Here is a 16,424-nt window from a genome sequence, read left to right on the forward strand (position 1 = left end):
AAAGCTTCCACAAGCTGAGATATAATGATGAGATATAATGTAAAGATTTGAGTTATTTTGTAAACAGTATGCTGTACCTGTGTTACACTGATTCACCATGATATTGCTAAATTTAATATAAATTGGTGAGGCTGTTGCTAGCAAAATGCCTGCTTTCTGTGCTCCCCTATAAATTTGGTGAACACTAGTAAGTGGGAATTTGGGGAACATGCTAGCTGAATGCTGTGGGGGCCCTGACCTGCCCCCATTGAGACTTAGGAGGGAATGTTGTAGGACCTGGAACTCCTACTCTCTGAATAGTCTCACCCACCCTGCAAGAAGAGTAATTAGTGGATCCTATAGGAGTTGGTGCGGTCGTTATCAGGACCCATTGAGAAGAACAGAATAAAATAAATTATTTAACCCCTCATTGTGTCTCTGAAGCTGTCTTCCTGTCTGCCTAGATCAAGGATGAACCTGCTAGAAACTGGAGCCCAAGAGCTCCAGTGTCTCCTGTCTTACACTTTTTCTTTTTCTTCCTTCCTTCCTTCCTTCCTTCCTTCCTTCCTTCCTTCCTTCCTTCCTTCCTTCCTTCCTTCCTTCCTTCCTTCCTTTCTTTCTTTCTTTCTTTCTTTCTTTTTCTTTCTTTCTTTCTTTCTTTCTTTCTTTCATTTTCTTCTTTCCCTAGTCTTTAGCACAGCACTTGGTACATAAAAAGTTGTTTAATAAATACTTATTGACTAAGAATATATAGTATATTGTTTTCTTCATGGCAACCCACGAAACAAAGGAAAATGCAAAATGACTCTATTTCTCCTCCCACAATGATATCGGAAGGAGGGGTGTAAAGGGGAAGAAAGGACATTAATAATCACACTGTTTGGGGCAGCTAGGTGGTGCACTGGATAGAGCACTGGCCCTGAAGTCAGGAGGACCTGAGTTCAAATCCAGCCTTAAACCAAACACTTGACACTTATTATCTGTGTGATCCTGGGCAAGTCACTTAACCCCAATTACCTAAAAAAAAAAATCACACTGTAGAACATCTAAAAAAATCGACAATTAGTTCTTTAAATTTGATTAAATAAAATATATTAATATACCTGTTTTTATATCCCCTTCAAACAATTACAATTCTCATTTTGGGCCATCTTTTCCAGTCTAATAGGTATGAGATAGAACCTAATAACTGTTTTGACATTTATTTATCTTATCATTTGTGATTTGAAACATTTTTTATATTGTTGATAGCTCAACTTTTTCTTGAGATTTTTATTCATATCTTTTACCCATTTATCCATTATGAAATGGTTCTTTTTCTTAAAATATTTTATTCCATTCCCTATATATCTTTGAAATATGATTTTTATCAGAAAAAATATGCTATAAAAATTTTTCCCAGTTAGTGTTTCCTTCAAATTTTAAGGAAATTGATTTTGTTTCTGCAAAAGTGTTTCTATTTCTTATAATCAAAATCATCCATTTGATCTCTTCTAAAACCTATCCCCTATTGAGTCTTATATAAGTCTTTTATCCACAATTTGAAAAATGCATCTTTCTCTGCTCCTCTAATTTGATTAGAATATGATTTTTTATAACCAGCTATATTACTAATTCTACAAAGTAACCTTTGGTAATTTGATTATTATAGCATCAAATAAATAAATTAATATAGGTAATATTGTCATTTTTATTGTATTGGCATGGCCAAACCCTGAGTAATAAGTACATTTCCAATTATTTAGGTTTGTCTTTATTTCTATAAAGACTGCTTTGTCATTTTAGTCATATAATTCTTGTCTGTGTTTTGGTAGCTGAGTGCCCGAGTATTTTCTATATTCTGTAATAATTTTGAATGGAATTTCTCTATTTATCCCGCTGAGTTTTATTATTGTTTGTCCTTTGTACTTGAAAAGAACCAATAACATCACAAGGTGGCTGTCAAAATACAGTGTTTCCAACTGTGGCTCATCAGTCTAATACGACCTCAGCAGGTTCTACCACAGACAGGACATAAATAGTCCACATGAACAATTGTGATAGAGGTGTCTCTAAAGTTGTGCGTCACACATTTCCTTTGTGCTACCATGATTTTGCTTTGCTTATAGAACATAACGCCTTCTTTGATGTGGCCACACCATGTTGGGTGGTCTGATGCTGGAGTCTAACATGTTTCACAAGTGATACTAAAGTTCTTCAGACAGACCTCGAGAGGGTCTTTGTATTGCTTCCTCTGACCTCTATGTAAGCATTTGCTTTGTGCAGCTTCTCCACAAAATAGTCTTCTAGGTAAACTCACATTGGACATTCAAGCTATATGGCCAGCATATTTGAATTGTGCTCTCTGCAATAGAGTTTGAATGCTTGGAAGTTCAACCCAAAAGACAACCTCAGTGTCTGGTACCATATCTTGCTAGGTAATCTTCAGAATATTTCTAAGGTAATTCAAATGGAAGCTGTTTGATTTTTTTTGGCATGGTGCTAATATGCTGTCCAGGTTTCATAGGCAATGAAGTCAGCACAGTGGTTCTGTAGACATTCAGTTTGGTATGCAAGCTAATACTTCTTCCCGCACTTTCTTTGATCACACACTGTCAATGAGGATGAAAACTGTATCAAGTTCAACCCCTTCACTGATGGTAAACTTGAAACTTGAAATGGCCAATATGGAAGGAGAATTGGTACATGACTTTTTGTTCCCAAATGATTGTGTGCTCAATTCAGCCTCTGAGGCTGAGATACAGCAGAGTATAGATCAGTTCTGTGGTGCTTGTGCTGACTTTGGCTTGAAGATTAACACCACAGAAAACAGAGGCTCTTCACCAGTCAACACCACACCATCCATATGTGGAACCATAAGTTACAGCAGATGGAGAAATTTTTAATGCTATGGAAAAGTTCACTTACCTTGAAGTATATTTTCCAGGGATGTCCACATAGATGATGAAGTTGATGCGTGCATTCCAAGAGCTAGCCCAGTGTTTGAGTACTTTGCTGAAATTATTATTTCAATTCATTTTAGTTGAAATTCTAGAGTTATCTAAAAAGATCATCATTACCAAAAATAATAGTTTAAGTTCATCTTAAACTGTTATAATTCATTTATTTTTCTTGTGTTATTTCTATTGCTACAACTTCTAGTACTATATGAAATAATAATGACGATCATTGACATTCTTGATTTACCTCTGATTGTATTGGGAAAAAGTCACTAGTTTTTGTCCATTGCATATAGTACTGGATCTTGGTTTTAGGTAATATTATTTAGGTTAATATTAGGTAGATATTATTAGATAGATAACATATTAAGGAAATGTCCTTTGATTCCTATACTTTTTGATGTTTTTAACTGAAATTAGTGTTATATTTTATCAATACTTTTTTTCTACATATACTGATCATGCAATTTTAATTGTTTTGTTATTACTATGGTTTGTAGTTTTCCTAATATTGGACCAACTCTGGATTTCTGGGATAAATTTGAGTTGTAGTATATACATTATTTTAATATGTTTTTCTAACTTCTTTGTGAATATTTCCTGCAATAAATTCTATTGATCTCCATCAGGTAAGTTGTTCTATCATTTTCCTTTTTCCTACTTTATCCTTCCCTAGTTTAGATATCAGGAGCATATTTAAATCATAAAAGGAGTTTGGGGTAAAACTTTATCTATTGTAGCAAATATTTTATGTAATATTGGAATTAATTAATCTAAATGCTTAATAGAATTCACTTATAAACCCATCTAAAATCATTTCTGTCTTGTTCAATTATTTCCTAAGATTTCGTTATTTAAATCCTCTATTTTTACTGTTGTTCTCAGTGTGTAATGGTGATTCCATACACACACACATATATATATGCATGTATGTATATTTGTAAATAAACATAAGTATTCATCCATTTCATTTGGTTTTTTTTTCTCTTTTGTTGGTGCATAGTTGGGCAAAATAGTTTTGAACAATTCTTTTTAATTTTCTCTTCTTGTTGTGGATTCTTCTTTTTCATATTTTAGATTGTTAATATGATTTTCTTTTCTTTTCTTTTTTTTCAGAATAGCTAATGGCTTTTTTCTTTAATTTTTTAGAAAGGTGTTTTTATCAATCAACTCAATGAAGATTTCTTCCTTACAATTTTTGTTGCTTTTTTGGATTTTTAAAATTTTTACAGGGGATTATATAATTGATTATGTAGTTATTTTCCCTATTCATTAATACATTCTCTCTCTCTCTCTCTCTCTCTCTCTCTCTCTCTCTCTCTCTCTCTCTCTCTCTCTCTCTGTTTCCCAACTGTTAAATAAAGCTTCTCCCCTCAGCACTGCTTTTGCCTCATCCCAGAAATTTTGTTATGTTATCTCACTGTTGTCATTTTTAAATAAAATTATATATTATTTGTGTGATTTATTCTTTCACTTATTCTTCAGGACTAAATAACTTGGAATCCAACTCACTAATTTTCTTTAGGAAAACAAGATTTTGTTTAAAAATCATTTCTTAAATATGATTTTATTGCATTTTGGTTAGTAAGTGATGTCTTTCATCCTGCTTTTCTACATCCATTTGAGAAGTCATTTCTCCATTAACACATGGTTTCTTGTAAAGGGGGCAAGGGGCAGAAGAGAAATTCTCAAAGATTGTATTTTTCACTTAAGTGTTTAGATGCTTTGCCATTGAATGAATACATAGTAAATATTAATGTTATTTCATCATGGCTTTATCATTCAGCTCAAAACTACTCACACCAAAATTTTCAATGACCTCTTAACTGACAGTTCTAATGGCTTTTCATTAATTCTCATCCTTCATGACTTTTCTGCAGCCTTTGACACTATTAATAATCTTTTCTCCTTGATACTCACTTCTCTCTTAAGTTTTTAAGTCCCTACTCTCCTCTGGTTCTCTTCCTGTCTAACTGCTCTTTTCCAGGCAAGATAACATCCAGTAATTATAGGTGTCCTGAGGCACTCTCTCTGGGGCATTCTTCTCATCTCCCTCTACATTATTTCACTTAGTAATCTCATCACTTCTGATGGATTTGTCATGTCTATACTAATGATTCTCAGATCTACTTACTGAGTGCTAATTTTTCTCCTCACATGCAGTTTTGCATCTCTAACTGCCCATGGGGCATTTCAAACCAGATCTTCCAAGCAGAAGTCATTATCTTTTCCCCAAACTTTTGATTCTTCCTAACTCCCCTATTACTTCTGAGGGTATTATCATCCATCCACTTACTCATGAATAAAACCTAAGTGTCATCCTCAACTCTTCATTCTTTCTCACTTCCAACATCTAATCTTTGCCAAGTCCTGTTCATTTTTCTCTTTCAATACTTCACATATATGCCTCCCTTCTCTTTTCTGACCACTGATACTAGCTTGTTCAAACCTTCATCACTATAAACCTGGACTAGTTCAATAACCTTCTGGTTAACTTTGCTGCCTCAAATTTCTTCCATTGTGGTTCACAGTCCACTCAGCTATCCAAGTGACCTTCATTAAGTACAGGTCTCACTATATTAACTCACATATATAGTACTCCATCTCTCAAATCCATATATTTAGATTGACTTTCTCCATTCCTTGAATTCTCTCCTTCCTCACCTCGACCTCTTGGTTTCCTTCAAATCTCAGCTAAAATGCCACCTTCAGCAAACTTTCCTTTTTTAAATTTAGGTTTATTTTATTTTCAGTTCCATTAAAAATCTGAAGTCATGTAAAACATATTTCCACATTAGTCATGAGAGGAAGAACAGAATAAAAATAGGGAAAAAGGGAAGGAAGGAAGGAAAGAAGGAAGGAAAAGAAAGAGAAAACATGCTTCAATCTACCTTTTCAGTCCATCAGTTCTGAAGGTGGATCACATCGTTCATCATGAGTCATTTGGAATTGTGGTGGCTCATTGCACTGATCAGATTTAGTAAGTCCTTAGCATTGATTATTTTTAAAACATTGCTGTTTCTGTGTAAATTGTTTTCCTATTTTGCTCATTCCACTTTGCATCAGTTCATTTAAATCTTCCTAGGTTTTCTTTCCCCTACAATCATCTCCTTCACCACTTCTTACAGCACAATAGTATTCCATGACATCTAGGTACCATAACTTTTGTTAAGCCACTCACCAAGTGATGAGCATCCCCTCACTTTCCAATTTTTTCCCAAGACAAAAAAAAAGAGCTACTATAAATATATTTGAATATCATGGGTTCCTTTCTTTTGATTTCTTTGGGATATAAACCTTGTAGCAACACTGAAGCACTTGAACACTTCAAGCAACACAGTTTAATAACATACTTCCAAACTGATTTCCAGAATGGTTGAGCAAGTTGATAGTTCCACTCACAGTGCATTAATGGACATATTGTCTCACATATCGTTACTTAAAAAAAAGTTTCTGGATTTGATTATTTCCACATTCAGAATTATGAGACAACTAAGTTTCGTGCTACTTATCGCCTAGTCTTTTTAATGAAAATAAATTAGCTAAAGGTTGATTTTCTGTAATGAAAATTTGAAATGTTCAGCAAACATTCCAATGAAGCTAGATTTATAATATTATTTTCCACTTCAAATACAAAGAAAATTAGAATCACATTCCCAGGGTAGGGAGTGAAGGGAAGCAGCATGGAAAACTGAGAACTTTATTGGAAAACATACTATTATGTTTCTTATCAATGGGAAAGGAGGTGTCATAGGAGAACAAAGAAATTTTTAATGAGATTAAGATTAGAAGAATCAAATATGAAAATTTGTGAGGTCTTTTCTAGCTATATTTAAAGAAAAATCAGAAAAAGTTAATGTAACAAACAAGTCCTAGGGTTGATGTTGAAAATGTGATTTTCAAGGTATTACCTAGATCTTTCCTCTTCTGGCTCCTCCAAGTGTCTAATTTAACTGTACTGTCCAGGTGATCCAGCTAAATGTTGGCACTGAGTAAAGGGAAGGGGAAAGGAGATGGGTTTAACTACATTGAGTTAAATAAAAATGCTATATCACTGGAATCTCCCTATTACCCTTAGGTCATTTCTCATTGGTCACAGACATCCCCTCCTCTCCCCATCCTAAAAACAAAACAGAACAAAAGAAATTTTTCATTTGGCCTTTATAACTCCTCAAATTGTCATCCTAGATATCTTCTCTCTTTCATAGCCAAACTTGAAGAAAACATGTATTTATTTAGATTTATTGCCTCCACTTTCCCTCTTAGCACTTCTCAATTCATGACAATCTGACTACCAACTGCATGACTTAACTGAAACTCCTCTACCTAAAGTCATCACAGTCTACTGATTGTCAAGCCTAATGTTTCAATGCTCACCATTTTGAAACATTCTCTACCATGTTTTTAATATTGACCACCTCACCCTCTTGAATACCCTCTTTCCTAATATTTTATCATTGCTTTCTCTTGATTCTCTTCCCAGTATTCTGACCTCTCTTTAGCCTGAATTGCTGGATCACAAGCTATGTCTAATCCCCTCAAGTTTCAAGTGTACCACAAGGATCTGCCCTAGGTCCTCTCCTCACCTCTCTACACTCTTTCTGTAATGGTAATCCCATTAGCTGCTATGCATTTAATTTTCACTTTGGTACAGATAATGTCCAAATTACGTATTCAATCATCGTCTCTCTCCTGAGATCCACATCTGCTTAAGATCCACATCTGCAATTGCTTATTGGGCATTGGCCCATAGGCCTCTCAGAATCAATCTACAACAAAACTCGTTATCTTTCCCCAAAAAGCACTCCCAAACTTCCCTTTTTCTATCAGTGTTACCATTATCTTTCTACTCATCCTGGTTATCTTTAAATCTTTTCTTGTGGTTCTGTGACCTTGTGAAAGACCCTTGTAATCTGATTCTCAGTACATTCATCTAAAAAAGGAAGTATTAGGCTAGATGGTATCTAATTTTTTTTATCTCTAAAATTCTATGATTGTATGCCTCTATTAGTTAAAACTTCTCTGACTCTGACTCTGCATCTGTTGCTCTGCCTGATTTCAACTCCACAGAACAAGATGAACCTTCCAGGTTAACTTCATCACCTCTAATCTCATCCTCATGCTGCCAACCCAAGCTTTGACTGACACCACCTCCCTCAGACTCTTCTCCACTCCAATTAGAAGGCTGGAAGGTGGAGTTCCAAATTCCTCCTGATGCCTTCCCTTATAGAGAGCAGAAAGTGCACTTGGGATTCACTCCACTCTGGGTCTGCTACTCTGCCTGATTTCAGCTCCTTGAACAAGATGTCCTTCCCAGGTTAACTTCACCTCCACCTCCACTTCCTTACCCCAACCCTCTATAGCACTTAACACAGAGCCTGATACATAGTAGGCACTTAATAAATGTTCATTGGATTGTATTAAAATGTGTGAATTTATTTTGAAAAATACATTTGTTAACCAGTTACTAACTTCTAGGTATTGTACTAAGTGTTGAGGATACAAATAGAAAACATGGGAAAGCCTTTGCCCCTGGGAGCTTAATTCTAATGGGGGGGGGGAGATGGCACATATAAGGGAGTGGTGAGCAATGGAGTTTTGGTCCTGGGAATGACAGGGATAATGAGGTGATCTATAGAGCAGTCAATGAACACACCCTTTAGAGAAGCAATAGGAGTATTTATTTGACTAGTGTGTCCAAAGGAAGAAGAGGAAAGCACAAGGAAGAGGAGAAGTTTGAGGAGAAGAGGACTCTGGTGGCAGGGCAGATGGCAAGGTACCCTGCCCAGGCAACTAGATGGGATACAAAACTCCTTCTGGTCCTGGGTTGGTTAAATGTAGTAGGCTAAGGAGCCAATCAGTTATCAGTCAAGGAAGCGTAGACCCAGGAAGAAAGTTCTAAAACTGAATAAAGCAACTTCCTGAATGAATGAGAGTATAGTTTCTGGGGGCCCTAACCCAGAAGCTGCTATTCCACATAGGAGAAACAGGATCAGAGTAGATGACAAGATAGGAGGAGAGCTCAATAGGTTATAGTACTCAGGAGCTAGGGGCAATTTACTTTATGGCAATTTTTTCTTGCATTATTATCATTATTATTATTGTTGTTGTTGTTGTTTTATTTTTATTATTATTATTATTAAAATGCTTTCGATATGGGTGTTAGAAGAGAAAATTGTGTCTGCCAACTGCTTTAGGGAAGCAGGATAGAATCTTTAGACAATTCCTTTGTCTGTAGACCCATCATTTTTGTTGGCTGAGAGAGCCTGCCAAATGACCATTATGGCATTTAGAATTGAGCCTCATCCCTTATTAAATGACTCATTGGCGGTCTTCAAATAGAAACTAGATAATCCTTTGTTAGATTTGTTGTATGTTATGGACTATTTTTGGTATATAAATTGGACCTCTGAAGTGCCTCCCAACTATAAAAATTCTATGATTCTGAATATACCACACTCTTTCTTTTATAAACTGATACTGCTGTGCATGTCTGAGAAGAGCATGGAAAACTGAGTGAATGACTCCAGGTTACTCAATAGTCTAGTCTTGTCCAAGATAGCAAAATTGCAGTGTGACTCACTTTTCTCTGAGAAGGAAGGAAATAAAGGAAGAAAAAAAGCATTTATTAAATGCCTACTGTATATCAGGCAGTTAGTTAGCATTACAAATATTGTCTCATCTGATTTTCACAAGTGCAGTGTTATTATCTCCATTTTAAAATTGAGTAAACTCAGCACCAGAAGTTAAGTGACTTGTCTGGGATCTCATTTCTAGTAAGTGTCTGAAGCTAGATTTGAATTCAGGTCTCAGCACTCTATGCATTGCACTACCTAACTGCTTTGGGGGGGGGGCACAAGGAAAACCCTGGATCCAGTTGAGCTCTGCTTTTTGGAAGTATAGGTCAGTCTCTGTGCTCACTCTCCCAACTATGACTTGAATGAGCAAGCTGTTTCCCCAAAGGGCTTCTACTACTTTTCCCTCTCAAGATCCCAGGGGTAACCCTGGGAGCATGAGGTTGTCCATTATTACTGTCAATAATGAGCTTCCATTTGGTGTGTTCCCTCACTGTCAATCAAAGTTAACATTTCCCCAGTATAAATTAATTGATCAACTTTTAATTAACTTTTACAAAAGAATATTTACTGAGAAGGTATGGCAAGGGCTGAAGTACAATATCACCCCTAGACTGAGTTGTATTCCCCCATCTACAAACCTACTTAGTCACAGCAGAGAATGAATTCCAATTTAAATTGACTGCGACCCATTCCTGTGCCCCTGCTCCCAATTCAGGGCAAGGGAGGTACTTCTTGGTCCAGTAAGTCCATTTCTCCCTACAGTGAGTTCCTACCAAGTTCACTTCTTGGTGAAGTGAACTTAGGTGATGTGATTAGTGATTAGTGATCCATAGCTGATGGATATGTTCCTCCTTTCCTTGTGGACAGGAGGACTCACTGCCAAATTGTTTCACTACTAGTCCAGGTCAAGCATTTTGTTCCTCAAGGGACTAGATTTGGCTTCTGCTACTACCAGTTTCATATGCTGACAGAACCTTTGATAGCCTTTCAGACCTTTTGAAGCTCACAATGTCATAACCCAGTCTGTTACGTTTCTGATACTTCTTCACCTATAATTAGGAAAGAATAAACACACAGAGACAAAAGAAATACCAATGCTATGGATTTTCAGCTATGGTCAAGTTGAGATATAAGAAAGCTAGTGACAGGCAACAGATTGTTAGTATTGCTACCAGTGCCCTTCCATTCGAAGGCCCACATCATTTCTTCTTCCTTTCTGTAAAACCTCCAGGAAAAGAGAAAGAATTAATCTCTTTGAGCCTTTTGTATACCAAGTTCCAATGCAGGAGCCAATTAGAAGATTTTTGGTCACCTCTCAACAACCCAACAGGAAACAATCATAGGATACCTGCAACTGCTCTAAAGTAGAGAAGCAAAGGGCCTCTCCAGCACCCAGTTTTGGAAGCAGGCTCACCCTGCCTGTACAATGACTGTCAGCAGGAAGAAGATATTGTTCCTGCTGTAAAGACTGGGCCCTCATTGGCTGGTCCTCTGGTCATAGAATTTAGCCAAAATGAATAGATCAAATGCCTAAAATTATCTCTCATTTTGCTTCTATCTCAAGCCAACAGAAAGCCTGCTACCTGAAGCTTGATCCTTTCTAAATGTCTTACACTAAAATCAAACAGCATTCCTCCTTCCTGCTCCCTGGTTCATAATTAAGGACACACACAAATAAAAAAAACCTGATAAAAATAGTCATATCTTCTCTATAGATAACTAAATTTTAAAATTATTACCTAAAATAGAAAATTATTTTAAAGAACAGAAAACTGTCATCTCAGACAAAAAGTAAGGAGAAAAAAAAAGAACTTTCATCAGTTATCTAAATTTCCTGCTAGGGGAAAGTTCAGCAATGGTTGGAAGCTCCCCATGCTCAGGTCGTGTATACTGATCTGTCTGTCTCTCCGGGTAGACCAAGGCACCATCCCTTCTTTCTCTTCTCTCGCCCCCCAGCTCCTCTCTCCACACTGAGGGCAGCTGCTATGCTATAACCACTCCTACAGCCAACATCCCTTTCATCTCTCTTGGGAGAAGTCTAGAATTTCTTCCCTGGCAGAAAGAAGACAATTCTACCTCCTTCAAACTCTACCTCATAGGAACCCACTCATGCCAGTCTCAAGGTGATCCTAGAGAGGAGTGGACACTGGAAGCTGTGTTGCCCAGAAAAGGCCTCTTGCAGAAAATGCAGTGCTTGAGCTGAGTCCTGGGTACAAGCATTCCAAATTATTCAATTCCCACTTTAGCAAATCCATGGTGAGGACATTCAGAAAATCTTACATGGAGGAAGACACAGAAGTTAGTGTGAACATCAAAATCTATTTCTCATTATAATTTTTAAGAATTTCCTCATGGGGTAGCTAGGTGTACAGTGGACAGAGCACTGGCCCTGGAGTCAGGCAGACCTTAGTTCACATCCAGCCTCAGATGCGTAACACCAGCTGTGTGACTCTGGGCAAGTCACTTAACCCCATTGCCTAGGCAAAAGAAAAAAATAATTTCCTCAGATACAAATTCATGCCTGAGCCTTTAAAATCCCTCTTGAGGGGAAAAATCTCAACCAATTTTTAAAATTTTTTTCATTTTTTAATACATTAAATTTCAGGAGTACATGAATTTATTTCCTTGATTATTAGCAAGGTCAGGTTATTTTTTCATACCCTTAATAAAATCCTAAACAAATTGTTTTACTGAATTTATCACTGAAATGCTCCCCTTTTCTGTAACTCTAGTATTTTTAGGTGCCATTTTCTCTTCTCACAGAAAGGCTATTGACATTTATGATTGACTACAAAACAAAAATTTCTGTCAAAACTCACTTAAACACACAAATAGGAACTCTTTTTTTGGCAGTTATTTAATATTTTATTTTTCCCCAGTTACATGTAAAATCAATTTTAAACACTTTTTTTTTAAAACTTTGAGTTCCAAATTCTCTCTCTCCGTCCCTTTCAATCCCCCCTCATTGAGAAGGCAAGCATTTTCACCTAGGCTATATATGTATACTCATGCAAAACATATCCATAAGTCATATTGCGAAAGTAAATACAGGAAAAAAAACTCAAGAAAAATAAAAACACTTTCTAAAAACATATGTTTCAGTCTGTATTTAGATACCATTAGTTCCTTCTCTGGAGATGTATGGCATTTTTCATCATAAGTCCTTAAGAATTGTCTTGGATTATTGTATTAATACAATAGTTTATGTTGTTGTTTATTCATTTCAGTTGTGACTGACCTTTCGTGACCTGATTTGGAGTTTTCATGGCAAAGATACTGGAGTGGTTTGCCATTTCCTTCCCCAGATAATTTTACAAATAAGGAAACTGAGGCAAACAGAATGGACAGGCTCACACAGCTAGTAAATGGCTGAGGTCAAATTTGAACTTAGGTCTTCCTGAGTCCAAGCCAAGCACTCTTTTCACTATATCACCTAGTTGCCCTAATAGAACAGTTAGCTCATCTTTTTGGATCCATGGCAAATATTACACCTTTTCTCCAGAATTCAGTGTATAGGAAGACAGGCTCTTGTCTTAGCTTGTGATTTCTCTAACCAGCTTCCTCTTCATCTCCCACCCTTGCTATCCATTTTCCCACCTCCTCTCATATACCCAAAGTCAGGAGCTTGATTTTTTTTGACTTAAGTTGTGTTTCACATAGACTCTTATAAACCAAATTAATCACAACACTGTCTAATATAGTTTACTTTTTAGTTCAGGGTTATTTTACTTAAATAAATATTAGATTGTTTCCTGAAAGGGCCTGAATACTCTTTTTTTTTAAAGCACTAAGGTTACCTAACGTGGGCACTGAATACCTGCACGTCTGATACACAATTTTCCTGAATTAGGTGTGAGACAATCAGCAGTCCTCTGTCCATTTGATTGTTAATAGCTTAACACCTACCTCATGGAGCCAGGATATCCACCTTGATAAGATTGCTCATATAGAAGCAGTCCTATTATCTGTGATATCTAAAAGTATGTACTTAAAGTAAGTACAGAGTTCTTTTTAAAATGACAGTCCCAATTCTGCAAAAATTCCCAATTCATTGTTCAAATAGAAAATTAATAGGTTTCTTCCTTTAAAGATGATAGAAGTCTAATAACCTTGGCCTGAGATCTACTATAATCCATGTAATTTCAAGGCAAATTAAGAGTCAAGGAAGGGATTCCCATTGCCAAACTCAGATTATTTTTCACTCGCATAATCATTATCAATTGCTAAGGGTTAAAAGGGAAAATTTCAGAGGCTAAAATTAGAATCAGATTCAGAGACATAACTTCATTATCGAAGTGAAATGTATTGAAGGATGTGACACAGCTGACTAGATATTAGGATAACAGAGAAGATAAATGCCTCCGAGATCTCCCCTACTCGTTGAGTATGCTTTCTTATAAGATACTAAATTGCAGAAGCCAGGCAGCCACGATTTTCTGGGAGACTTTTCTTCATCTTCAGTATGATGCATTCTGAAGGCTATTGCTCTTATTTAGACAAAGGCCATGCTTCTGACATTACTTATCAGTGAATACCCTCCTTACTTCTAGAACTGAAGATTTGGGACACACTATCACTGACCTCATGAATAAATTCACGACTGGTCTTTCGAGAAGCTCAACCTTGACATACATTCAACAGTGGACTTACAAGTTAGGTGACTGTTATATCCACAGGAAACCTATTCTAGGCAGCCTCAAATTATTATTGTATCTCAGCCTCCACAAACTGCCCATTTCAAATGATAGACTTACCTTGAGAACGATTATAAAATAAATTACTATCGTCTTAGATTGGAGGAGGCACAAAGCTTATGTGGTAAAAGTACTAACAAGTTATTTTATTTATTTATTGAATACAACAACTAAGAGGTTACAAGGGATTAGTTAATAATAAGTATTAGTGAACAAAGAAACTGATTAATTCAACATGCAAGCAAAAAGAGTTAAACTACACTGCAGTTAAAATAAATGTTAATTTACTAAGGAAAAATGCTTAAAAAAAAAAACAATGCAGAATGAGGACTTTGGAAGCCCTGATGAGCAGCAGGAGGAGCAAGTGGCATACCTGCTAAACACCATCATACCCACAGCTTGTACTCTACCTTGAGACATCAGAGAGGGTCTTGAAGATTGCATATTCTGAAGGGAGTTTAGTAAAAGCAATTTATGATAAATACATGCTGAGCCCACTCACTTTTTACATATTTAATAACTATTTCTTTAACACTACATTGGACAGAAAAGCTAATCAAGTCATTTCTTCAAGGTAACCTAGTTAACAAGTTGTGGGTGGAGAAGCCAAATCCTCATATTCTGAATTAAATGTCAAGGATTTTTATACTAAAACAGGAACATATTAACCCAAAAGGTTTCAAAGCCTCTCAAGGAGAAAAAATTAATTTTGAAGTAGAAGGGAAGAAGGAAGATGCCTGTTTAACACAGGGCAACATGAATAAAATGAACCAATAACAGATAATAAAAGAATGTGGAGTGTTTTCAAGTATTTGGAGACCATATTCTACTTCTGAAAATTAGCTAATATCAGCTTTGACCATAATATTTTCTTCAAAGCTGCTGTGACATCTTTATTCCTGATACTGTAGATGAGAGGGTTTATAACAGGTGTTAGGATAGTGTAGAAGACAGACACTATCATATCCTTTTCAGTAGTATGATAAGAAGCAGGGAGCACGTAGTTATAAACAGCAACTCCATAAAAGAGAACAACAACAGTTATGTGGGAGGAACACGTGACAAATGCTTTCCTCCGACCAGTAGCCGAATTCATCCTATAGACTGTGAGGAGAATAAGGGAGTAAGAGCTTAAAATAACTGTGAGAGGGAGGAACAGCATAAGGACACAGCACACGTACATGACAGCCTCATAGAGCGAGATGTCTGAACAGGAGATTTTCAACAAGGCAAAAACCTCACAGAAGAAGTGCTGGATCTGTCGGGATTTACAAAATAGGAAGTTCATGGTGATAGGGGTGAGTGTGAAACCATCAATGGAGCCCAAAAACCAACAGACAATTGCAAAAAGTATACAAACCCTATGGTTCATGAAGATGTGATAGTGGAGAGGGTGACAAATGGCCACATACCTGTCATAGGACATGGCTGCCAAAAGGAAAAATTCTGCTCCCACAAGTGTTAAATGAAGGAACATCTGGATTCCACAGCTTGGGACTGAAATATTATGAATTCCAGTCACCTGATCCAACAGCATCTTAGGCACAGTGACACAGATATACATCATATCCATGAGGGAAAGCTGACTCATAAAGCACATGGCAGTGTGGAGGTGAGGATCACTTTGAATTAAAAAAACCAAAGTCGCATTCCCAGTCAGAGCTACTATGAAAATAATGAATGTCAACGAGTAGAAGAGAGTAGGGTAATTGCTCTGGCTAAAAAGCCCCAACAGGATGAAATTAGCCCCGAAAGTTTGATTCTCCAACCACATTGTTTGCTTCATGTCATCTCACCTAGACAAGATTAAAAACAACCAAAAACACAAAGGATTTTTTCTTCTGTCCTTTATGCATAAATGATAGATCATCTATTAGTGAAGGAAAAGGATACACTATAGATTGTTCTAATAGGAGCAGCGATGTATTTTTGCTTACATAAGACATTCTCATCACTAATCTATGATACAAATTCTCTAACTTGAACTTGAAGAAATATCTATTTGGGTTGAAAATTATCATCTTCAGTCATTTTCAAATCCTGGGATTCTGCTCCAGATGAGCTCTGTAGGCTTAAGATAAACATAGAAAACATTATAGAAACATTCATTTTCCTTTTATTTTTGTCACATGAGCGTCTCAAATTCAATATGCCCAAAATGGAGCTCATTATGCTTCCTTTTTCAAAACTTCCCTATTAGTGTCAAGGACATTAGGACACTCTCAGTCACCCAG

At 36.4% G+C, this 16,424-nt stretch overlaps 1 protein-coding gene across 1 annotated transcript; it reads right to left on the reverse strand.

The window, feature by feature from the left end:
• Positions 1–15,016: 15,016 nt before the first annotated feature.
• On the reverse strand, positions 15,017–15,976 carry LOC110194217 (olfactory receptor 2T29-like). The gene has a single exon (XM_020966409.1). It carries the CDS (start codon positions 15,974–15,976, stop codon positions 15,017–15,019), a length of 960 nt encoding a protein of 319 aa, XP_020822068.1.
• Positions 15,977–16,424: the final 448 nt, after the last annotated feature.

The sequence above is a fragment of the Phascolarctos cinereus genome, unplaced genomic scaffold (genome assembly GCF_003287225.1).
Source record: "Phascolarctos cinereus isolate Bilbo 61053 unplaced genomic scaffold, phaCin_HiC Scaffold_5;HRSCAF=322, whole genome shotgun sequence".
NCBI classification, from domain to species: domain Eukaryota; kingdom Metazoa; phylum Chordata; class Mammalia; order Diprotodontia; family Phascolarctidae; genus Phascolarctos; species Phascolarctos cinereus.